General features: G+C 35.6%; 1 protein-coding gene across 1 annotated transcript in view; it reads right to left on the reverse strand.

Moving 5' to 3' along the window:
• Nucleotides 1-25,583, reverse strand: part of SLC7A11 (solute carrier family 7 member 11) — a 70,474-nt gene that overhangs the window by 12,587 nt on the left and 32,304 nt on the right. Inside the window, exon 7 of the mRNA XM_053581348.1 lies at nucleotides 108-231. Coding sequence (XP_053437323.1) covers nucleotides 108-231 — 124 coding nt within the window. The remainder of the gene's footprint in view (nucleotides 1-107; nucleotides 232-25,583) is intronic.

Below are 25,583 nucleotides of genomic sequence, written 5' to 3' on the forward strand. Positions count from 1 at the left end.
AAAAGATTACTAAATTTCAAAACGCTTTCTGCTAGAGGGACCTACTATAAAATTGAATCAACTCATTAACCTAAATTTCAATTGGCATTTTCCCAACCTAGACTTACCACTGCCACTGCATTTGAAAGCAACAGCTCCTCGGCGCTAATGGTGGTAAAGTAGGCCACATTTGTCAGCACGTAGCCAATGGTGACGATGGCCATGGATATACATATTGCAAGAGGAATGGTTCTGAAATGCACAAAGGAATCATGTACCTCTTGTTAATCATTCTCCGACACAAAAGAAAATAACAAGCTAATCCAAATGAAGAATATACTGGTATCTGCAATAATTATAGGCTCTGTGTGATATGTATATTTCATCAGGGCAAAGAACCACATATTTCCTCGTAATTCAATAGGGTTCCTGGGGGCAGCTCCTTTGTCGGTCCTGTCTACCTCTATCCCCCAGACATATGGATCTCTGGCATTCTTGTACTCCGTAAGTGCTTTCACAGTGTTTCTCCAACTTCAGCATGCTTCAGAATCACCCGAAAGACTTGCTAAAACACTGACTGACAAGTCTCACCCCAGAGCTTCTGACACAGTGGGATTTGCATTTCTTATTATTCCTAGATGATTCTGATACTGGCAACCAGGGGACCGCACTTTGAAAACAGCTGTCCTATATACATTTCTAATGCTCATTCACTGCCTTGACACCTAACACTAGTCCTCAAAAACATTTGTTGTGTTCAGTGTTTTCCCTCACCGTAGCTTCCCTTATAAGCAAATAAATGCAGACTTTTAGAAACATGACAGTGGCATGTATCCACCTTTCTAAATGATGGCAATAATAATTTTGTATATAACACAAGAAGCACAGAAGTGTTTGCAGTAATGACTTTGCGCTGTCCTGCTGTGAGTTCAAAGGAAGCTCAAGATCATGAGTATCTAATCAAGCAATAGCACAGATAATCCCATGAAATTAGAGGTGACATGCTGTGAAGTACAGATGACTGGACAGCGTTGACACCATGTGGCATCAAGAAGTGCCCAGCACAAATGCAATGTTATGTCTTCATCTAATGCACAGGGAAAGCCAGACAGTTACTGACCCTAGTAATTTGATTCCATGTTACGGATACACATTACATGTACTTGCTTAACATAATCACTCTTCAGACTCTTCACAGTTCAGGCAACTTAAACCTTCAATTCCCTGCACAAAGACTGATCATTTTTTAGCCAAAGTGCTTATCGGCCTTCATGGTGTCTTCCCCCTGCAGGGTGCCACTAATGAAGACCCCAATATGATTTCTTCCAAAATGAACATGCAATTCAGAAGCAGGGGAGGAGAAAGGCACAGCCTGCCTCACTATCCAAGCTTGGTGTGTTTAGCACACTAAGTCTCAGCTCATTATGCTGTAGAGCAATGTCCCCTGCTGAGAACAGGCAAAACTACCGTCAGCAGCTGCCATTCATTGTGCTACTTGGAGCCTGACACTTCCCGGATCCCCAAAGCCTTAAGCCTTGATGGAGAAACACATTGACCTCTAAATCTTGACATCCTGATACGGAAGTAGCAGATGTTCCCCTTCCCCAGTGTGAAGAGGGTGCTGTGGAATTTTCTGTTAACACCATAACATGCACTGCTAGCTGTGATTGATAAATGCTAAATTTAAGCAAAGGAAATGGCTAGGCTAATAAAATATAAAGGAGTGAAAGGCATGAAGCAAACTGAAGATGAATGCTGTTTCTTTTTTAGAGGGATACATGTAAATGCAAAAGGGTAAGGAGGAGAACATGAAAGTATATAACAGCTTTTCAATCAGTCACTATATTATTTTTAAACTGGAATTCTTTCAGCTTTTATAATAAATCTATCATATGGGAAGTAAATTCTTTGTTTAGAGGGAGGAGCAGAGACGGAGAGAATTCTTCCTGTAAGCATGTAATTAAGATATGCAGAAGTTCCATTGATTAAAAAGTGAGGTGACTTATTATTAAGTGCAATGAAGTAACTGAACCTGTTCAAGACAGGTAGTGCTGTCATATCCCACACTGCTGCAAAATGCCAGAAAGAAATAAACTCTGAAATTTGAGACTGTGGTTTTCGCAACATAAAACTTAGCCCCCCAGCCTGGCTCTTCCAGCCAGTCGTCTGTTCTCTGCCTAGACATTACGGTCTCTGTGAGAGTTGTTTTCTAAACTGATCTTATCAGAAAGGAACCTACAAAAGCCAACCTTCTAGGTTAGCTTCCCTTCTTTCTCAGTTTGTTCATAAAAAACAACAGCAGTAGCTGCTGCTATGTGTCCAATGTTTTATTTGGTACTTTACCCTTTTGCCTTATTTTGTCATTGCAAAATTGTCTGCATTAGGGACAGCAGCACTATTTTAAATATGAGTAAATGGAATCTTCGGGAGTTTAAGCAACTGTTCAACGATACATAACTGGTAAGTGGAAACCCCAGAATTCATCCATATAAACCCTACCTTGAAATCAGGACACTTTAACCACCAAAGTGTATTCTCATTCTCTCTCTTTCTCTCATGTAAGTCTCTAAACTCTATAAATTTGGGGGGAAATTATAGTTGTTGGATATCAAGTTTATGGGAAAGACTATATTTCTTATCAAGACTGTATTTCTCATGTATTCACTGGCAATGCAGTTCCATCTACTATAAAGAAGGGAGAAAACATATTTCATGATTTTTTTATCATTTTTCTTTGTGTCATGAACTATAATGTCAAGTAAATGTTTTTAAATAGTTTCATTGTTTAGGAAGTAGGGGGTTTTTATTATTATTTATAATTTAAAAGAAACATAAATTTTCCTAAACAACTTTTTAATAGAAAATGGGAAAATAAGCATGCTGGTCACAAAAGCAGAAATAGAAACAACTTGACTATCAGCCAAATATACTACATAGATACTAGAGAAGGAAATAACTGGAGCTTAAAATATAAGACAAAAGAGAGTGAGGGCCTAATCTTGTTACAGTGCACAACATACCCAGTGATTTCTCCTTAATAAGATAACATTGAGCAATGGGAGTGGGAGCAGGTATGGCTCTAGCACCTAGTTTCAGTATTTAGATTCCATTTCACTTTTGCAGAAGGGATGGGGAGCCTGTCATGGCTTCCTGGGTATCAACAGCCATTATTTACAAGGGAGAGCAGCGGAGTTGTTCAGAAGGGCTTGGCACCATGTGGTTAACTTCCGGTTTCAAGCATCAAGGCATAGAGCCATTGGGTGAGCTGATAAAAGCTATTAGGCCATGCCAGAGCAATCTTCCTGGAAGCTTTAGATGCAGAGGGCAGATAAGAAGGGCTAGTAACCCAAGATTAAGGCAAACGGCACATGACAATAAAAGGAATTACAGGAAGGAGCCAGAAGGCCACTGATTATTTCAAAGCCTCTGTGTTATTGTAAGGTATTAACCAATCCTATACACATTGTCTCAACCTGAAAAAAAGACTCACACTAGAGGTTTATTCTGTCTCAAATGTTTGTACATGTTTACTCTGACTAACAAAACACAATGTTATCAAGAATCACTTAATCCTTAAGAGCTTTTTGTCATTATGCATGTGCTTTTCCAGTAACAGACTTTAACTATCTGAGTCTAATATTTTTATTAGTGGCAAATGATTTTCAATAAAAAAGGTCTTGGACAATCTCCTTTTCTATAGTTTTATTTTAAATTGGCACCTATGACTAGTTTATATCACAGATGGACAAATTTCATTTTATTTGAAATTATTAAATGGAAGTTTCCAAAATATCTGCTTAGAATATCACTTTTATTCTGAGTGACAGACCCCCTCATGAATCCAAATGGCCTGACACTGATGGCTGGTGGCTTATATTTGTATAATCTACAAAGCGGTGGCAAATACATTTTATTTTATCTTTAAATATATGCCTATCACTCAAAATTCTTCATGAAATGAGAAAGAATGTGAAAAATAAACAACATTTCCAGCAACCCATTGAAATAGGAAGTAATATCCCAACTTTTAAATAGGAAAACCAAGGCTTAGCAAGGTTAAATGACGTGATCGAGGTCATAAAAGCGCTAAGTGGGATGATCGGAACCTGAACCAATATCTTCCACCTCTAAGTTCCTCACACATGATATATCTTATTATGATAGGAGGCTGTTTTGTGCCTATGTTAACCCTAGGTACAAAAACCCTAGTATCACACATGCTGACAAACATGTATTTTATATAAGTGATATGAATACCAGAAGGCCAGTTATCATGATGTGACACCTTTTAAACCAAGCATATTTTCTATATACCTAAGTCACCACAAAAAAACTTGCAAATAATGCAGCAAAAAGTGCATTTTAATATGTTTCATAACTCTATGATAGAGTATCAGAAGTTACTATTGTTTCCACATTACTATTGTTTCCATTGCATCTTGTTGACTAACAGTGACACCTTGTGTGAAAACAGAATGAGTTAACCTAGCTTGATTGTTGATCCAGATAAGTCAAGGAACCTGAAAATTAGAGGGATTTCTGATATTCAGACCACATGAGTAATTCCCTAATCACTTGAATTTATAATATTCCAAGATTGTTTTATACTGTGAACAAAATCTGAAATTTATGTAAGCCAAAATAAGTCTCATACAATTCCCTGTGCTGGATATACACAAAGAAGATCACAGAACTTATTGATCATGTGGCACCTAAACGTGTCTTTGTGCCATGGAGCTGACCATGATAGTGGGCAGTTCTGTGAAACCTACTCCTGTGTGTTCTAGAACCTTCTAAGAGAAGTGATTGGTGCTTCACATTTTCTACTTAAAATCATTAATGTTTTTAACACACATATTTGGCATTAAGAAAAAAGAGGGAGAGGAAAAACTAATTAAAGTCAAGGAAACAACAAACTTTTTAAAGTGTGAGAAGCAAAAATAAAGAGAAACTAGGGACTATTTCTTTATATATAATGGAAATGAAAATGGGATTTATTTTAACACATAGTATTTAGAATTATATTAAGTGCCTTAGGAATCTAAGTATTGATTTTAGAACTATATTTGTTTCATAAACTCTTTTCTATTTATTTTTTAAGGTTCTTTGTCAATTTAATGAATTATTGTAATAATTGCAGAATATTATAGGCGTACATAATTTTGGTTTCATAATTTGCTTTCACATATTTTAAGTCAAGATTACAAGTGTACCCTTCACCCAGAATATGTGCATTGCATCAGATAGGTGTGAATTTACCCTATCCCTCCTCTTCTCCCACCTACTTAATGGATTTGCTTCCAAACATGTACCTGACAGTTGATTAACTAGTTCCAATTTATTTTGAGTAGAGGTAGTGCTTGTTTTTCCATTCTTGTGATACTTCACTTAGAAGAATGGTCTCTAATTCCATCCATGTTGCTACAAAAGATATAAATCGTCATTTTTGTAGTTAAATGGTATTCCATGGTATGCATATACCACAACTTATTAATCCACTCAGGTGGATTGACGGGCACTTGTGTTCTTCCCACCACTTTGCTATTGTGAAACATGCTGTTATAAACATTTGAGTGTAAGAGTCTTTTTACAAAATGTCTATTTTTCCTTGAGTAAATATCTAACTGCAGAATATATGTTCTTATCAGGTCATGAACATTCTCTAAGATTGATTACATCCTAGGCCACAGATCATGTCACAACAAATTAAAAATAAATAGTAATCATACTATATATCTTCTCAGACCACAGTGGAATAAAACTAGAAAAATTCCAACAGAAACACCCATCCCTATACAACATCACAGAAACTAAACAATCTATTGTTGCATGATAGTTAGGTCAATGAAGAGATAAAGACAGAAATCAAAAGATTCTTCAAACTGACAATGGAGATACAAGTTATCAAAGTCTGCGAGGCACAGCAAATGCTGTCCTGAGGGAAAAACTCATAGCCTTACATCCAAAAGACAGAAATATCAGAAAACAAAAATCTAATGAATCATCTTAAGGAACTGGGGGGAAAAGAACAAACTCATTCCAAAACCAGAAGAAAAGAAATAACCAATATCAGAGCAGAAATAAATGAAACTGAGAATAAAAAAAAACTATCCAGAAGATTAATGGAGTAAAAGATTTGAAAAGATAAATAATATTAACTGGCCAAATTAATTAGAAACAGAAAAGAAAGGACTCTAAGAAGCTCAGTTAAAAATGAAAAAGGAAATATCTACAACAAATATCACAGACATTCAAAACCATATCAGGATATCGTAAAAATCTTTACACTCATAAACTTGAAAATGTAGAGGATATGGTCAAATTCTTGGAAGCATACAACCTTCCTAGCCTCAATCATGAGGAAATATATCACCTGAGCAGAACAATATCACACACCAAAATTAAGGCAGCAATAAAAATTATTCTAACTAAAAAATTTTCTGGACCAGATATGAATAGATACAAAAATTCTCAACAAAATCTTAGCAAACCAAATTCAGCTTCACATCAAAAATTAATTCACCACAACCAAGTGGGCTTCATCCCAGACATGCAAGGATAGTTCAATATTTGCAAAGTTAAAATTGTAATTCATGACATAAATAGATACCAAAACAAAGACCATATGATCCTTTCAATCAATGCGAAGAAAGCATTTGACAAAATTTAGCACCCTTTCATGATGACGACACTCAATAAAATAGTTTTAAATAAGACATACCTAAATTATAATGCCTATATATGACAAGCGTACAGCCAACACCATATTTAATGGGGAAAAATGAAACGATTTCTGGTTAGAACTGGAACCAGACAAGGTTTGCCCACTTTTACCACTTTTATTCAACATAGTGCTGGAAGTCCTTGCCAAAGCAATCAGGCAAGAGAAGGAAATCAAGGGGATCCAAATAAAGGAAGAAAATATCAAATTATTGCCCTTTGATGATGATCTGACCTTATATCTAGAAAACCCTAAAGATTCAACTAAATTCAGCAAGGGCAGTGCCTGTGGCTCAAAGGAGTAGGACACTGGCCCCATATACCTGAGGTGGCAGGTTCAAATCTGGCCCTGGCCAAAAAAAAAAAAAAAAAAAAAACTCCAATAAATAAATAAATTCAGCAAAATCTCAGGCTACAAAATCAATCTATACAAATCAGTAGCTTTAGTATCACCAAAACCAATGAAGCTGCAAATCAAATTCAAGACCCAATTCCTTTCACAGAGCCAACAAAGAAAATAAAATACCTAGCAATATACATTAAAAAATGAGGTGAAAGACCCCCATGAGGAGAACTATGAAACACTGGGGAAAGAAATCACAGAGATGTAAACAGATGGAAAAACATCATGCTCACAAATTGGCAGAGTCAACATTGTTAAAATGGCTGTGGTACCCAAAGTTATCTATGGACTCAATGCAATCCCCATCAAAATACAAACATCATTTTTCACTGACCTAGAAAAACTAGATCTATACTTTATATGAAAGAGACCTCAAATAGCCAAGATTACCTTATATAATAAGAAAAAAATCCAGCACTCCAGGAGGCCAAGGCAGGTGGATTACTTGAGCACACGAGTTCAAGACCAACCTGAGCAAGAGCAAGACCCTGTGTCTAAAAATAGCCAGGTGTGGCCACAGGTGCTTATAGTCTCAGCTCCTAAGGAGGCTGAGGTAAGAGAATCACTTGAGCCCAAGAGTTTGAGGTTGCTGTGAACTGCTGTCTCAGCACCAAGGGCATCAAAGTGAGACTTTGTCTCACAAAAAAAAAAAAAAAAAAATTAAGAAACATTATATTACTAGACTTCAATCTATGGTACAAGAAAATGGTAAACAAAACAGCATGTTACTGGCACAGAAATAGAGACATAGACCTAGGGATCAGAACAGAGAACTCAGAGATGAAACCTCATACGCCCATCTGATCTTTGATAAAGCAGACAAAAACATATACTGGGGAAACAAATCCCTATTTAACAAATGGTGCTGGGAAAACTGGATAGCCACTTGTAAAAGACTGAAACAGGATCCTCACCTCTCACTACTCACAAAAATTAATTCACAATGCATAAAAGACTTAAACCTGGACAGCACCTGTGGCTCAGTGAGTAGGGCGCTGGCCCCATATGCCGAGGGTGGCAGGTTCAAACCCAGCCCCGGCCAAACTGCAACAACAAAAAAATAGCCAGGCGTTGTGGCGGGCACCTGTAGTCCCAGCTGCTCGGGAGGCTGAGGCAAGAGAATCACATAAGCCCAAGAGCTGGAGGTTGCTGTGAGCCGTGTGACACCACGGCACTCTACCGAGGGCAGTAAAGTGAGACTCTGTCTCTACAAAAAAAAAAAAAAAAAGACTTAAACCTAAGGCATGAAACTGTAAGAAGTGCTAGAAAAACTTTTATCAGTATCAGCCTAGGGAAGGAATTTACGAGGAAGACCCCAATGGCAATCACAGCAACAACAAAAATTATCAAATGTAACCTGATCAAATTAAAAAGTTTTTGTGGGCGGCGCCTGTGGCTCAGTGAGCAGGGCGCCGGCCCCATATACCGAGGGTGGCAGGTTCAAACCCGGCCCTGGCCAAACTGCAACAAAAAAACAAATAGCCGGGCGTTGTGGCGGGCGCCTGTAGTCCCAGCTACTTGGGAGGCTGAGGCAGGAGAATCGCCTAGGCCCAGGAGTTGGAGGTTGCTGTGAGCTGTGTGACACTACGGCACTCTACCGAGGGCGATAAAGTGAAACTCTGTCTCTACAAAAAAAAAAAAAAAAAGTTTTTGCACATCTAGGAGCACAATTAACAGAGTAAATAGACAACCTACAGAATGGGGAAAAGTATTTGCATGCTATACATTTGATAAAGAGCTAATAACCAGAATTTACCAAAAAAACTCAAGTAAATCACCAAGAAAAAAAATCAAACAAACCTCATTAAAAAGTGGGCAAGAGACACGAACAAATGAAGTTAATCTGATGTCCTACAAACACGTGAAAAAATGCTCACAACCTAATCATGAGGGAAATGCAAATCAAAATCACAGTGAGATATCACCAAACACCATAAGAATGGCTTATATCAAAAATCCCAAAGCAATAGATGCTGCCATGGATGCCGAGAGAAAGGAACACTCATTCACTGCTGGGGGGATTGCAAACTAGTTCAGCCCCTATGGAAAGCAGAAGATACCTTAGAGAATTAAAAGCAGACCTACCTTTTGATCCAGCAATCCCACTGTTAGGTATTTACTCAAAGGAAAAAAACGACATTTTATAAAAAAGGTCACATTTTCTTTATAGTGACCATGTAGAGATCCTTGAAACCTTTTCTATAGAGCTGACCCAGAAATGATTCAAACATCTCTTCTCTCTTTTTGATCTCCCAATTTACTTTTTGCAGAATTACTTTGCTTATCTTATTACCACTGCTATTCATGTTATGCTACCCTTCAAACTTTGGTCATGTGCTATAGTAAAAAAAAAAAAAAAAAACATATTTCAAAGAAAAGCTGCCCATATTTTTCATTGGCATGATTTTTCTTCTGTACATTTTGACATGTACAGAATTCTTTTCCCTGAATTCTTGCTCACACAACCAAACTCTCTAGAGACTTCTGGACATGGATGGAACTGTCCTATCTGGGTCTCTGATTTCTGACATTTCTAGCAAGAACTGATTTACAAATAAGTGTTCAAAAAAAAAATAGTTTTCTAGACCTAAAAATTTAGACTACAGATGACTGAAATCTTACTACCTTCTTTGTGTGTTTTCAGTGATTCGAGTCATTGTCATTTAAGGCTATGACAACATCCCTACTTTACTATGAATGGGAATTGGACTACTAAAAACCTACAAAAGAAAAGTATTTCAGGAGACAGAGCAAGTAACTGAGTGGAAGAAATAGGTTGTCACTGAAAGAAAAAATATAGCAAGAGGAAGAAAACATTGAATAAACATGAACATTTTGAAAGTCCGTGGTTCATGTTCTTGCTTAAGTTAATTCTGGGATAAGACTGAACAGGGATGTGATGAACATATTGTCACAGAAATGCATACAGTGATCCCACTGGTTTTTATCACTGAACACCTGCCCTCCACAGCAAGGCTATGGATGTTTTTACTGAGACATTTACATTTCAGTACCACTGATATCTAATCTAAATCTCACCATTCTCCATTGTCCATAGAGGAGGAACTCCATAAACGAGAAATAGAAGAGAGAGACAGAGACCTGTAGGGAAATGGTAAGAAATGAACAGACACAGATTAGAAGACTGCAAGGCTAAAGGAAGGAAAAATGGACAAGGATGCATAAAGGAGGGCAAAAAGTGCGGCCAAACCACAAAGAAAAAAGGCAGAAAGAGTCACTTTTGGCCAAAACCACACAGAAAAATGAACTAAAATGGAAACTTACAACTCAGAAATACAGGATAATAAGAAATCAGAACATAAACATTTTTATCTTTTACTTTTTACTATTTGAATAAATTCATGAATAAATAAAATTATTCAGCAAAATATAGCTTGAGAGTAAATTTTCATTTGTTTGCATTTCATACAGACAAAAATTTTGCATTGTCTGCATCTCATTTTTTCTCATTTTCCAAAGATTTAGAGATACATTACAGTTACCCATGTTTATTATGGAAAAACACAAATAAATTCTAGTACACAAAAACAAAATTTGTTTTAAATAAAATGCTAGCAATTAACCAATGAAGAAGATAAAATATTTTAATAGTAATAAACTAAATTTAACACTGATATTCAATTCCTATTTTGTTATTTTGCTTTTATAACATTTCTTTTAAAATTATGTTATTTTCCTCAGGATTTGGCCTATAGAACACTAAGATAATGCAACATCTCAGTGAACTATTTTTTATAATAGCGTTTCTGAGATTTAGATTTATGACTGTGGCAATTAACTATTCACCAAAAGTTTGTTTTCCTCTTTCCAATGTATCAGTTAGTCTCAAGAAGCAACTACCCACACAGAAACCACATTTTTCCAGCCCCTTTGTATGAAGGGGGGAACGTTCATTCTTGTAAACATACTGTGAATAGATGTGTGAATTGAAGGCCAACATGGTTAAGAACTGGGTTACCTTATCACCTCCTTTCTCTGGCTGGGAGCTAGCAGGGAAGGACTCAGGAATTTGGACCCAGAATCAACAAGTGCAAGATAGCCTACCAGCCAGCTAGGGACACTGACCAACAATGAACAGTCACATGATTTAAAAAACAAACTTTTGGTTGTTTAAAGCCATTGAAATTATGTGGTTTATTTGTTGTAGCAGCTAGCATTACTCCAACTAATTTAAAAATAAAGGGACTCATTATGTCCAGACCGTTTTGTGGCTTTTTATTAATTAAAAGGGTCTCAATTAGACTTAAAATGGGTCCTCATAAAATTTTATTTTATAGCATATTATTTGTTTTGTAAGAGGCCAGCATATGATATATAATTTTTTACATGATATTTCATATGAAAATACCAAATAAAGACACATTTTAATCTGAAAAAGAATAGAGAATAGAGAATAGAGAAAAATAAATTATCATTGAAACTTCCCAAAAATTCAGGTGACCCAGCGGTCACCATACATATATACCTACATACACAGAGAAAATGGGAAATTGTAGCGAAACATACCTTTATTTACAAAATTCATTATAAGATTTTACAAAATATTTCTCTATGTGTTGCTATGTAAATATAAATATATCAAATATAATATGAATTTTTTTTAATTTTCTTATGTATGGCAACCTTAGGAACACCTGTAGAACAAAGAACTGACTATTCACGATTTTGAAATAAAGTCTCTTGTAATTCTGAAGATTACCATCATCCAATAGAGATCAAAGCACTACTGTCCTTTGTTTTGCTCAAGGACACAAAATAAGACCTGTAATGTGAAATGAATATACTCTTATGCTATGAACAAGGCAACATAAAATAAATATACACATTGAAGCATGGTAAATAGGATCAGAGTTCAAATTTCCTCAGTCGTAAGCACTTATCTTACAGGGACTGATAACGCTTATAACTAAACACATATAAACTAGGTCCAGCCACATTTCTGATAGCTGCTCGATAAGAAATGCAACAGGTAAACGTGAGACATTTAATTAAGGCAAAGAACTACTAGTTCTACCACCAAAGATCACCTCTGATATTGCTGACAATGGCAAGTTTAATTAATACTATGGAGTAATCATTTTACTTCCTATCTGCTGCTGTTTCAATCAACAACTGGCTTTCAAATTGGGTCTTCTGGGAATCAGAAAGTGGACAGGGGTCAGGCTTACAGACTATTTTTGTCTCAATCACTTCAACTAGGTAAGTCCTCCGTTCCTAGTGTTATGTATTGCTACCTTACGAAACACACAAACATGCTCGGGTGCTCCAAGATAGTTTTAAAATCACTGCTGTAAATACTGTAAGTCATTTCTTTGTCATTTTGTGGACCCAATGTTGGCTTCCTAAAGTATACTTTAAAAAATATATGAATTTGTTTTATGGAGTGCCTATATAGGAATAATTAAATAGGTATGTATATACAAATTTGACCATTACGTTGAAAATAATTTTTCACTGTAGCAAATCCTTATTCATACTCCCAAAGGAAATGAAGGAAAATAATTTTAGAAAGTAAATCTAACGTTAGTAGGAAAAGTACAAAGTTGATAGGGGAGCCAATAGCTGTGGCCTGGCTTTAAAGTCATAAATCTACATGGCAGGGCCACAGAGGAAAGGACATAGCAGCTTAGTGGAGCAGAGGGAAAGGTGGGGATGAGAAAAAAATAGAGCTCATGAGCTGAGCATCCTGCCAGTTTAGAGAGAGAATATGTCATTGTCAAGAAAGTGACTGTGAAGACTCCTGGTTGGAACAGCTGACAGCTCCTGAGTAAAGGTCACAAAGGCTGTTACAATAGCAGATCCTCCTACAAGCCCTTCCTCTCCTCTCCTCGGGCTGTCCATTTATCAAAACACTACTGTCCTTAATTTTGCTCAAGGACACAGAATGAGACATGTAATGTTAAATGAATGTGCTCTTATGCTAAGAACAAGGCAACATAAAATAAATGACTTGTGACCCCCCCCTTAGTATGTACCTGTTGAAAGTATTCCCCAAAGTCTACATTTGTGATGTCTTTAGTGTTTTTCTGATTATTTAAAAAATAATTCCAGACAAATGTGAGAACATAATTTAGCCATACTCATCCATGGAAAAGCCTATATTTTTACAACCTTTTGTTCAGAAATTCTTTTAGCATTAAAATTTACACATTCCTAGCTCAAGATAGATGCAAATTTGAAAGTATATAGAATAACAAAATTGGAGGATTTGGAGAACAAATGAACCCCAAAATGTTTCCATGGCCTTAAGTTGCATATCAATTTATTTGCAAAAGTAGGTTGTGTAGGGTGCAATGAAGTTCATTTCCTTTGTTTAGATTGGAAATACTTCCTGAGCCAGGGAGCGAAACTATATTCAACCTCCCTATTCTCCAAATGTTTGCAATTATCCACTTAGGAGGTTTCCTGAGACATTTCCCTTGAATTTCTCAAATCTATATGTTTGCTTTCTTTATCTTTAAGTCAAGTATCTCAAAAAGAAATTTAATTGACTTTTACCACAATATTATGTTTACAATGAGTTTGGGTTTACCATGGTGAAAATATTAATAATGCAGAACTGGTTCTTAAAAATCAATATTGAGGCATCTGACATTATTTATGTTGGTTCATGTGTAATATTTCATATTAGACAAATAGTAGGCACTATCCCCCACTTTAAAGATGAAAAAATAGACACTCCAAGAGCTTCATTAAGGGGCTGAAGGTCACACAGGTGACTGAAGCCAGAAATTCAATCTGGATCAGTTTGACTCCAAAGCTCAAACTCAAACTCATAACCACCGATTTACTATAATTCCTGTATTCTGTATTACTGGCTATTTACCAGTGTGGGAGTCAGAGATCATGATGATTCATATTCCCAGTGGAAGTGGAAATGTGATCTTTTATCTTTCAGCTCTAAAGTTGAAAAATAAGCTTATGCACTTTCATTTTATATTCACTAATGTCTTTTCTTAGACTGCAAAGATTCATACACAAAACTCTCTCCAGGGATTATTTTCTCAAATCAAGTGCACCCCCCGCGGCTCAGGGTCTGTCTGCCCATAGGAAATAGAAGTAGTGCATAAATACACACACATCCATTTCCTTTTTTTTCCATAGTTTCCCTCAGCTCCATTCCTCCAAATTTCTATAACCAAAAAAACTTTCTGAATACACCATCCCATTGTAAACTGTCTTTTGGCGACATGTTTTCCTCTGACGTTTTGTCTTTGATATTTGTTTTAACCTGATTTCACAGAATCAAGGAAGAGTCTCTAGGTTCTGATCTGAAGGCCAGGCTTAGTCCTGTTTCTGTCACTGGCAGAAACACATCACTGGATCTCTCACATTTCTCACATTACTCTTCCCCATTAGTTGAAGAGGGTATTGATTAGTAAAATCTAAAATCCATTTCCTTGAAAATTCATAACTCAATAATTTCAGCAAATAAAGATAATCCATAAAGACTGTTCAACAGAATTCTCTGAAAACTCAGTTAAACACTTGATCATGTACCAGAGCTTTCTAAGGAAATTCATGCCTTTGCTTTGCTCTGTCGTTCAAAAGAGAGAACAGGATGCCAACTTTACAATCTCTACTCCTGTCTTCTGAAGATGGGATTCTGTCCTCAAGCAGGGATACAGCACATCAAAGCATCTTCTGTCGTTACAACTTCAAAGTGCCAGCCTGGCTGGAAAGAAACGGTCATTATGGAAGATCATTTAAAGGATAAATGGTCTGTTCACTCTTCTGCATTTGCAGATAGCTGCTGGTGGGTCAGTTCAGAACTTTGGAAGGCCACAGGCATCGACAATATTACCGTATCTATGCAATGTCCCCATTAGTCACTGTATCTTATACTTTTACCTTTTGTCAAAACTGTATTCCAAGAAAATATTTATAAATCATCTTAATGTCAGGGGGGCATGTGCAGTAAAGTTATTAAAGATATCACAAATTCCATCTACCACACCATTTATGTAGAGTTGATTCATTTAGCCAAAGTTTATTAAATCCCCTTTGTATGGTAGCCATTACTGTAAGTAAAGGGATAAAGACATCATCCATCACACACAAAAAAATTCATCTGCTCAAGGAATCTAAACTTCGAAGAGGACAAGATATCGGGACTGTCTCCCGGGAGCACTGTTGCCCCCAGATCATCACATAGCTGCCCACTTCTTGTCAGTTAGGGTCAGACCAAAGTCTCCCTCTCAGAGAAATCCTTCCTCCTTTTTTAATTAGGCCTCCCAACCTGGTTCTCACCATTACCTACTGTTTTTATATGGGGATAAGCAAAACATCCGACTCCTCATAGTCTTTTCAAATATCTCTGTGTATTCGTACTTACTCAAATCTATAAATGAAGTAAGAGTGTTCACTGCATGTCACGAAGTATCCTCTAAGTATTCCTTCTAAGTCTCTAGTGGAAACATTTCTGAGAAGAGTTGTCAGGACTGTTTGTCATCCTCAGCAATAACTCTGCTTTGTATGTAGCTTATAACCACATATGGAACAGGTTTATGGCTGCTTTGGCTTCTGTTATTTTTTAATCTTAACTTTTTGTTTCTACTTTTTATCAGCCTTTTCTTTCCAGGACATCCCCTAAAATAAATGGTCATTAAAATAGGAAGAGACAATAACTACTTGGAAGATACAACTTTGATTTAAAAAAAAAAAAATCAAACAACTAAAATAAAAGCACACTTCTAATAGTGATGTGAAAACACAAAACTCATCAAATTTAAACTTCAACCAAACTAAGCTATCATTTTTATTTTTATTTTTATGTTATCATCACAGCCATGAGAGAACTCTGTACAAATCTCCCCAAAGAAGATTTAAAAATAAAATAAATCAAGAGAAGGACAAAAAAAAAAAAAAATGGAAAGTGAAGAGGAAGCTTAAACAGAGAAAGGAAATGTTTATTCTATCAAATCCTCATGTGAATTCTAAATTATTAAATCTCAGAGAACACCTGATTTATGAACAGGATAGTGCTGCCCCTAGCCAAAATTGCTTTTAATAAAAAGCAGGAAACCTCCTGAAGTTCATCTCAGATTTAATATCAAACACAGCAGCCACACATGAACGTTTCTCTATAAAACACAGAACCAACGTGGTGTGATCAGCTGGCAGCCATCAGCGGGAAGTTGGGTGCAAACAAACAGGGTAGCAGAGCCATGGATGGGAGAAGAGCTGACACATCTAGAGAAACCAGCCAATGAAGAAGAACTAGAGGCTGAAATGATGTCCATACTAGGAAGGAAAAGCAACACAAGTAAGGCTCACTTCGGAATATGCTCCGCTGACACTCCCTGTTGAAACATGGCGCTTCTTGGTGACCACTGGAATAGAAAGAACACCACAAGTGTGTTTTGTGGTAAACTTTTATGCGTAGTTTAGAATGTAGTTTGAAGATACTGTTCTGGAGCTGATCAGGGTCTGGTGGAAAAAAAGTTAACTGGTCGGGTGGAAAAAAGTTAACACGTATGGTAGACCCACCAGGGAAAAACAAAGCCTAGTCATGAAATAAGCTAATATTACCATTATTATGTTATATGGAAAGTAGCAAATATCTAAGAGATTTGCAAAAATATGATTCAAATATTTTCCTACAGATACTTAGTTCAAAAAGATTAAAGATGTCAAGGAGGAGAAGGTATGCTATTTGTGCTAATGTGTATTGTTATATTTATTACGATTTTTATAACATGGAGTGAAGTATTAATTCACAGGACAATATATACACAACTACTTGAATATACATATATATGTATAATACCATGAAAATCATAACATTTTACTTTGATTTCTAAGAGGATACAGAATACACAAATTTTCCTTCCTCTAACATTACTAAATGGATCACAACTACCAGGTGATTTGTGTCCCAGCCATTTAAAAATAGAATAAACAAAAGGTGTCTGTTAGGAGAAATACAGGAACAAGATAATCAGGATGTCCTATACCTCTAAGGGCCCCTGGATCAGAGACATGGTAGAAAAGTCAGGGTTAGGAGGTAAGGGAATTCCACCCAGCTGTCACTGTAGAAATCTAATATGAGCAGTATTAACACGATGTTTTAGCGAACAGGAAATACCTGCTCTGCCGAGTCCCAGGCTTGTATCATAAAATCAATGGTTTGAAAAGTACCTAGGTATCCAAACTAAAGCTCTCTCCCTCGCAGCCGTTCAGAGTTCAGGTTATGGTTTGGCATAAAGACAAACAGCTCTGTGGGTCAGATAAAGACACCACTGAGTTCAATTTGTCGTTGCTTACTCCTAATATTTGCCACTTGGTCACCTCTCCTTGGCAAGAGGACGCTACATGATGATAAAATAGCTAAATGCTTCCATACATTGAAAACACATTTAACTTTTTTCCACCAGACCATGATCAGCTCCAGAACAGTATCTTCAAACCAAGACTTCTCCTTCCTATCTACCTCACTCATTTCTTTTGTCCTTTTCTGGATGAAAAGAAAAGTTAATTTTGTTTTCTATACCAATTTCTCTTTTTCTTGCCTCTGGCCAGAATATACAAACTGAGATTTTGTTTGACAATATCAATAACAGAAAAATTAAAGACTGCCCCCAAATAGATTTCAAACCTATTTTAAGGGCCAGTGTATCTTTAAAGAAGTTTACAGACAATAAAAGATTTCCTTACGATATGTGAACATTACAACATTTCCTAATCATAAAGTTTCTGTTTTAATATTGTAACAAAATGACCTTCAGTAAATGACCTGAAATAGATTACTTACTTCAACTAGCTTAGCAACCTCCTTCATTATTTGTTTGAATAACAGCTTTAGAAAGTCGAACGTAGGCAAATGTTAATGCTCTTACACATTTTTAAAAGCAGTTTTGTTCTATTCTGAAATGACACGTAGGTCAGTTCTAATGATTAAATTTTCTCCCAGCCAATTTCAAGGCTAAAATCTCACCATAGCCATCTCTCTCAGATTTGTATTCAACAACACTAAGTCTTTGGAAAGAGTACTAGAAAGGATTTTAACTTGTAAATATAAGCAAATTAATCCATCTCTAGGGCTTCAATTTATCTTTAAAATCAAAGGGTTGGAAATCTGATGGTACTTGCCCTCTACCCCTAACATCCCAAGCGTTTGTGATTTATTCTATGAAGGTCAAATTTATTCTATGAAGTGCTTTTAATTGTGACAATAAATTATCCCAATAAACAAAGATGAGTCAATATATGAATGGACAGAAGTACAAGTAGGTATAGAACTATTTTTGCACACAGGTGATCTGAAAAGTGAAGTAGTTTTGGAATTTAGAGACATGACTACATCCTCTCCCCGAGAGACTGACCATGACAGTAGAATGTCAGGAAGGAAGGAATAATGTCATCATGAAAAACCAATAGGAGACATGCTTTGGAAGACATGGGATTTGAGATGTCCAGGAAAAGCATTGTGTGGGGGATGTCTACCTAGCCCTAGAAACAACTTTGCTCATAAAATCATGCATTCTATTTTTAATCTCTCACTTTGCGCTCTATGGCTATATATTATAAGCTTCAGTTTCTACATATCATGGCCTATTTAAGTGCTAGCCTATAAACTTAATTTCATAAACTATTTTCCATATAGCATTATATAACGTAATATTTAAAATAGTGGCCTTTGTATTTTTTGATCATCACATTCTCAGCTAATGTGCGTCAGTATTGATTATTGTTAAGCTTTTGTGACAGATCTAGCCATTCCACTTCTATAATTTTAAGAAAGAGAATAAGAAAAGGAAAGAAAGGTAACACAGCACACCAACCAGTCAATAGTTACCCAGGAAAACCATCTGATGTAAAAAACTATGCCAATTGTAGAAATACTACATGTTCTTGAAAAACAGCCTCCAATATTGGAGGTTAGAAGTGCCTGACTCTGAGACTGAGATAATTGCTGCTTCCCATGGTAAGGTGTTTCCAAAAAGGGTGTCTCTACCATGTAATAATGAGTATCCAATCCAACATTCCAGCAGTGTAGAAGAAAAGAAATACCTTACCTCAGTTCACAAATCCTGATCTGATAATCCCTGTGAGGCTACAAATGAGCTAATGAAAAGATGAATCCCCAATTCTATTTACTATTTTTATCATATATGCCCACAGAAGATATAAAATGGTCTGTAAGCCTCTGAGGACCAAGAGGCTTATATTAGTCTTTTACTATGTGATTCATTATTTTTCTCAAGTAAAAGCAAAAATAAAATGTTAAACGTACAATAGCCAACATTCAGATCAACACCTTGTTTGTCAGAATTCATAAAGGAATTTCTAGGTAAGATATTGAACTATTGAACATAAAAAAGTAAGCATTTCACATTGTATATCAAAGCAGTACCCTGAACCCCATAAATGCATCACTGTACAAAGTTATGATTTAATAAAAATAATTTTTAAAAAAACAGGTGACTACAATGAAAGTACAAACAGTCCATCCGTGATATCAGCACAATCAGCCAACAGTGTGACAAAGACAATATGGGTGTGGGCATATAAATATTTGCTTCAAGAGGAAAAAAGAACTGCTAAGAACTTCTGATTATAATGTGTGAGCATATTGTCACCTTAGGGAGGTTAGGAGACTATAAAATAAACAGCAATTCTCATCATTTTCTGATCCTTTTAACTACTAATAATTGGGCACTTTGCTGATGAGGCAGAACAACTTTTCAAGCTGATTAATAGGTCATGTGTGTAGAAAGGCACCCTCCCCCGTTCATAAAACAATTATGCTAATCCTCTCATTTTTCTCAAAGATTATAAAATATTCTAATCTTCGAAGAATATAGGTTTTGGTTGCAGACGTGTTTGTATATTCCTTGTCAAACTCATTAACATTTTTGGATTTCACATATTTTATCCTCACAACCCCATGAGAACTATAATATAGGGATTATTATCCTCCATTTAAAAGTGGTAAACAAAGATTCAGAAGCAATTTAGAGGTCTGTCCAAGGTCAAACAGCTAGTTAAAAAGAGACAACATTAGAATTTTGATTTCCTGAACCATTACTATTTTCAAAGAGTCAGTAAATGACTATTTTTCTAGCTCAGAGAAGTGAAGGAAATCTTTTCTTTACTGGGAAGTCTCAACTTCATTTGGTTCATTTTAGATGTTTATATTGGTAATACAATTTTAGCTTCTGCCTATACAAATTCAAAAGTTGCTCCTTGTCCTGAGCAAATCAATAAGCTGAGTCAATGTTTGAATGTGACTAGAACAAAATTATCAAAGTGAGTCTAGTGCACAGTGTACGCAAACATAATAACCTGGATACATCTTGTCTCTGCCCATAATGAACAACACGTGACGTTATTCTCTTTCAGTAAGAATCTTAGAAAACACTGAATTTGCATAATTGAATTTGCCCAAGCAGAATGGACTAGATGTTACTGGTCTAAAAGGGTTTTTTACCAAGTATGACCCAGAATAATAATTTACAAATGAGCCACCTTTGAGGCACAATCACTGAGCTTTCATATCCAGATATAGACAAGAGAATGAAGGTAACTTATGTGTACTTATTTTTACTTAAAAATGTGGATGAGGGGAGCTACAGAAGTGTCAATTCAAAAGCAGGAGACAATCTTAACACTGACTTCATATTTCTATTTATGGAAGGTATTTCTTTTCAGATCAGAAGGATTCTAACTGTGGAATCTCTGGTACGTGTTATTTAACTCCTCAATTTAACTCCTCATTTGGGTTGTACCTACTTGGTCTGAGACATTTGATCTGCCCTACTCATGCCACCCAACCAACAATTAATCTAAACTTGAAATGATCATAGTAATTAGCAGCTTGTTAATCAGCATAAGTGAAAAAGATTAGCATCCCAGTTAAAGGAAGTTCTAGCGAATTCTTCCTCTCATGAATTATTGTTTAAAGACGTTATAGAGGAGATCTGTGCATCTGGTTTAAAAACTAAATTCGATGAGCTCCAAGGTGCCCTCACATTATGAAATTCTGTGATTCTATCCTTCTACTCATTGGACTACAGTGGTCTCCTTTTGGGGAAGGGCTAGTTAAAGGGAATAAAAACATAGGGTAAAGTGAATCAACTGCTGTTACTGAGTTTATTATTCTAGACTCAAAATATAAACTTCTAAGATTCAAATTAGAAACCAGAAACAATCAATATGGAAAGAGGTAAAACATTCAAAAGCATTGCCCTTCAAACGTTGCCTCATGATGGGGTTGAAATCCTCAAAATTAAAAAAAAAAAAAAAAAAGCTAAATGGCTTCCATAAAGCACTTGAAGGATATCTGTCTTCTTTGATTACCTCATGATAAAATATTATAAAATAATCCTATAATTTCTGCACCACTTATTTGACATTTCAGCCTTACATGAACAAACTGTCTTTGAGTCAAATGTATTTTTTATGCATATGTGAAGCTGAGAAATGCAAGAAGTTTGATCTCAAGGTACATGAACCACATGTCTCATCAGTGAGAAATTCTTAGACTGAACAAAAGCAGGGAAGAGCAATTTGGTGACCTTGTTTTATGAACATAAAATCATCTCTTCCTTGTGACATATGGCCAAACAAATACGGACCTTTTTGTCTGCCTCAGTGGCTCAACCAGTATAATTCTATTCCTACTATGAAACACTTAAAAATGAATTTACCAAGCTTTATGTATATTTCCAGAAGAAAAGCCCAGCATAGAATGATTCTAATTTAGGTTATTAAGTGTTTCAACAATTGAAGAAACATAGTGTCACATTTTAAGATAATTCTAATGATGCTTTATTTTTATTAACTAAGAGATGCCTTATTTTGTCGAAGTATCTTTGTAAACATGGATGTAAATTCAATTTCACAATTTAACTCACTCTTTAAGAGATTTTTTTGGCAAATACTTTTATAAAGTAAATCTGTTTAATAATCCAGATTTCTCTCTATGTATTTATTTATACTGAGTTAACTTTCTATGAAAATTTGTTTATATACTTTAAAAACACACATCACTGTAGTATTTGTAATAGAAACTTTGTAAATATTTTAAGATTGTAGTCAATACCACCTTGTAATAAAAAATCACAACATATTACTGCTGTAATCTGTACATATGTATTCAAGACATTACATGCTATTTTTTAGCAATTTATTTGTGTGTGTGTGTGTGTGTTAAGACATTTACATTCTACACTTAGTAGATTTAACATGTACCCTTGTAAAATGCACCCTAGCCATGGTCCTACCAATTACCCTCCCTCTGCCCATCTTCCTCCTCCCCTCCCCCTCCCCCTCCTCCCCCTCCTCTTTTCCCTTCATCTTGGGCTGTAGTTGGGTTATAGCATTCACATGGAAGTATGGGTGTTTATAAATTAGTTTCATAGTAGGGCTGAGTACATTGGATACTTTTTCTTCCCTTCTTGAAATACTTTGCTGAGAAGAATATGTTCCAGCTCCATCCATGTAAACATAATATTTTCTAGCAACTATTAAATGAGAACTATCTAAAGCATATGAAGAAGAAGATTTGTCTCTCTCAGAAAGCTGCATCCTTAAAATACCATAATGTAAGATAAAAGACTTCAAATTAACTTTTGGCCTCTAGTCACACAAGTTTGCTGCAACACATTTGAGCAAGATTTTTTTCATTTGTTTTTCTGTGTTTTTAATCAGGTGAACACTTTCATGTGTTCTATAAGCAGCAGGTCTTATAAAACCTTATGATATAATAACTTATTATATAAGATATAAAAGTCAATAAAACCAAAACTACAAATACTAAGAATTTAAGATGGCAACATCTGAACTGAATGGAAATCATGGGACTGCTTGTGGACCAATCTGATTGAACACACTGCCTTAAGGGTCTTTGAGCACTTTTCCCAGAACAAGTTTCTCTTCTTGGAAGTTATCATTGGTACAAGGTGTGATGACTTTGAGGCATGAATTAATATCAATTGGAAGCAGGCAAAGTATTAATTAAACATGACACTCTGATTATTTAAACCTTCTATTAAAGTTGATTATTCAGAGCATGTTGATAGCCTGTTCTTCAAAAATGACTGATGATATCAAGCTTTACTGACTTCCTCTAAGTCTACTATTTCCAACTCTACAAAACAGAAGGAATAAATGAAGTGAGAAGAACACTGGAACAAGTCTAATAGACAAACTGACTAATATCAGACCCCCAAGGTCAAAGCAAAGCAATTCATTTCTTAGCTTTCATCAACCCAAGACATGATTTATCAATCAAAGAGCAGGATTACAAACATTATACATCTCAATGATATGTTCTTTGCACTGTGTAACTTTTTGAACAATGACAGATTGCATAGTGCCCACAAAAGTAATACCAGAGAGAAAAACTCATTATATTTTCACTTTGATTTAAAAAAAAAAAAAAAGTTTTATACATTAGCAATCATTATTACTACCCATGCTATTTGGGGTACAATAGCACATTAAAATTCAAGTATTCTTTGAGATTTTATCACCTTCGTAGTCTAAACTAGACTTTAATGTCCCTCAAAATAAAATTCTTACTCTAATATATTTGTGGAGCCAATCACCATGCTATAGATGATTATTAAAGACAATATTCTTACATTATTATAAAATCAGTGGCAATTATTGGACATGAAAGATTGTTACTTTCATAAATCCAAAGCTACTATTGGAGAAGAAAAAATTGTAAGAAAGGTCATGGGGGTGGTGCCTGTGGCTCAAGGAGTAGGGCACTGGCCCCATATACCGGAGGTGGCAGGTTCAAACCGGGCCCTGGCCAAAAACTGCAAAAAAAATAAATAAATAAAAATAAATAAGTCATTAAGAATAGCTATTAAAAAAAAAAAACAAACAGAAAGGTCATGGGAAAATTTCTTGTTATAAATGTAATTACATACACAGGAATTTTTCCAAGTTTTTCTCTCCCCTGTTACAACACTAAAGGAACTGTTCTATCTGTCATGCTTATCATAGCAGCTATGAAATTGTTTTATAGAGTAATGTTAGGTAATTTGACAGATTTCTTGAAATAAAAATACATGTAAAGGGTAGTCAATTGAGATTATGAAAACTTACTCTGCATTCTATGCATTTTAAATCACATCATTATTTTTACTGATCTAAATTAATTAACACCTTTTCCATTAGGTCACACTTTAAAGGAAAATTTTATTGTCTAGGTGGAGGAGGATAGTAAAAAGGGGATGATTCATTTCACCTGCTGCCAGGAAGTTGCATGTTGCAGCACACCTGGACACGCGCCCATGACTGATTGGGAAACACATTTATCTTGGCACGTCACAAAGGAGACGGAAGCATAATTATTCTCCCTTGTTACTAAAGGTATTTTGGTGCTGGATCTACCTATGAAATAATGCAAATTTCACATCTGGACTAGGCCTGCATAGTTTTACCATCTGTTTTTGATATTTAATTATAGATATTTCTCAAAGCAGTCTCTGTGTCTAAAAAGTAGAATTCAGTTTTAAATGACATGAACTGATTATCAATATTTCAAGAGATGCCACTTTTAAAAGAAGGACAATAAATTGCTCAAAATCCTGAGTTTTCTGGTTGATAAATACATAATAAAAGATTAACTTTTACTGTACAATAGGGGACTTTGTAGATTTTTCATATTTTAATTTTGAAAAAGTAAATGTGTTGGCTAAGTTTTACATAAACCCCACCATGTAAAAAGTGAATGTCTAAGTAACTCATGTGAAAGAATAAAAAGACATCAGAGTTTTCTTTCTTACTTTAGACTTCGGAGTTAGTCATTACACTGACCTTAAAAATTTAGAGATTCTTAATCTCTCCTGAGAATTTCATTAAGAGCTTGAAATAAGATATCAAATTAAAGTATTCTAGATATATTAACTGAACTATTCAGAATTATGATTTTCAGAAATTAAAAATATTTCCTCCAATGTAACTAGTGATAATAATCTTTGTTTTAATAGTGTCTTTTAAATTATTGTGACACTCTCATGTTTTTCCCCTTAAAGTAAATTTATTTTTTTTACATATGAAACATCAATGAAATCTGTACACGAGAATAAAAAAAAAAAAAGATTTTTTGACTAAGACCTCAAAGCACAAGCAACAAAAACAAAAACAGATCTGTGAGATTCCATCAAACTGAAAAGCTTCTGTGCAGCAAACAATCAACAGAGTGAAGAGACAACCTACAGAAAGAGAAGTGTTTGCAAACTGCCAGACACGGGGGCTCATTCTGTACTCCTAGCACTCTGGGAGACCAAGGCTGGTAGACCTCTGGAGTTCAGAAGTTCAAGACCAGCCTGAGCAAGAATGAGACCTTATCTCTACTAAAAATAGAGAAATTAGCAGGTGTTTTGGCAGGTACCTGTAGTCCCAGCTAATCGGGAGGCTGGGACAAGAAGATCTCTTGAGCCGAAGAGTTTGAGGTTGCTGTGAGCTATAACACGATAGCATTCAACCCCAGTGTGAC

Source organism: Nycticebus coucang, chromosome 1, assembly GCF_027406575.1.
Source record: "Nycticebus coucang isolate mNycCou1 chromosome 1, mNycCou1.pri, whole genome shotgun sequence".
NCBI lineage: Eukaryota > Metazoa > Chordata > Mammalia > Primates > Lorisidae > Nycticebus > Nycticebus coucang.